At 46.6% G+C, this 313-nt stretch overlaps 1 protein-coding gene across 1 annotated transcript in view; it reads left to right on the top strand.

Annotated features, from left to right (window-relative positions):
• LOC116671060 (stonustoxin subunit beta) overlaps window positions 1-313 on the top strand; it is a gene marked incomplete at its 3' end in the record, with an annotated part of 1,852 nt that extends 1,539 nt beyond the window's left edge. Inside the window, 1 exon segment of the mRNA XM_032501966.1 lies at window positions 1-313. This exon segment is cut by the window's left edge and continues 71 nt beyond it. Within this exon segment, the coding sequence (XP_032357857.1) occupies window positions 1-313 (313 nt within the window).

Raw genomic sequence — 313 nt, 5'->3', positions numbered from 1 at the left:
TGGAGTCACCTATGAAGGAGCAGGAAGGAGGGCACACTCTGGGCAGTGTGGCTTCGGAGAAAATGAGGAGTCCTGGGGTCTGTGTTGGTCAGGATCATGTTACCAGATCTGGTTCAACAGTAAGATCAACAACATCAAGGATGTCCCGTACTGCTCCACGATCGGAGTTTACATCGACCAGCCTGCAGGGGTTATAAACTTTTATATTGTGACCGGTGAGGGGGTAGAGAAGGAGGTTAAGCTGTTGCAAAAAGTTAAGACTACTATTGAGAAAAAGATTCTTCCAGGTTTCTGGATAGGAATTGAATCCTCA

This window comes from Etheostoma spectabile, chromosome 21, assembly GCF_008692095.1.
Source record: "Etheostoma spectabile isolate EspeVRDwgs_2016 chromosome 21, UIUC_Espe_1.0, whole genome shotgun sequence".
NCBI lineage: Eukaryota > Metazoa > Chordata > Actinopteri > Perciformes > Percidae > Etheostoma > Etheostoma spectabile.
Note: the sequence above shows the minus strand (reverse complement) of the source record. Positions and strands in the feature narration are given on the sequence as shown.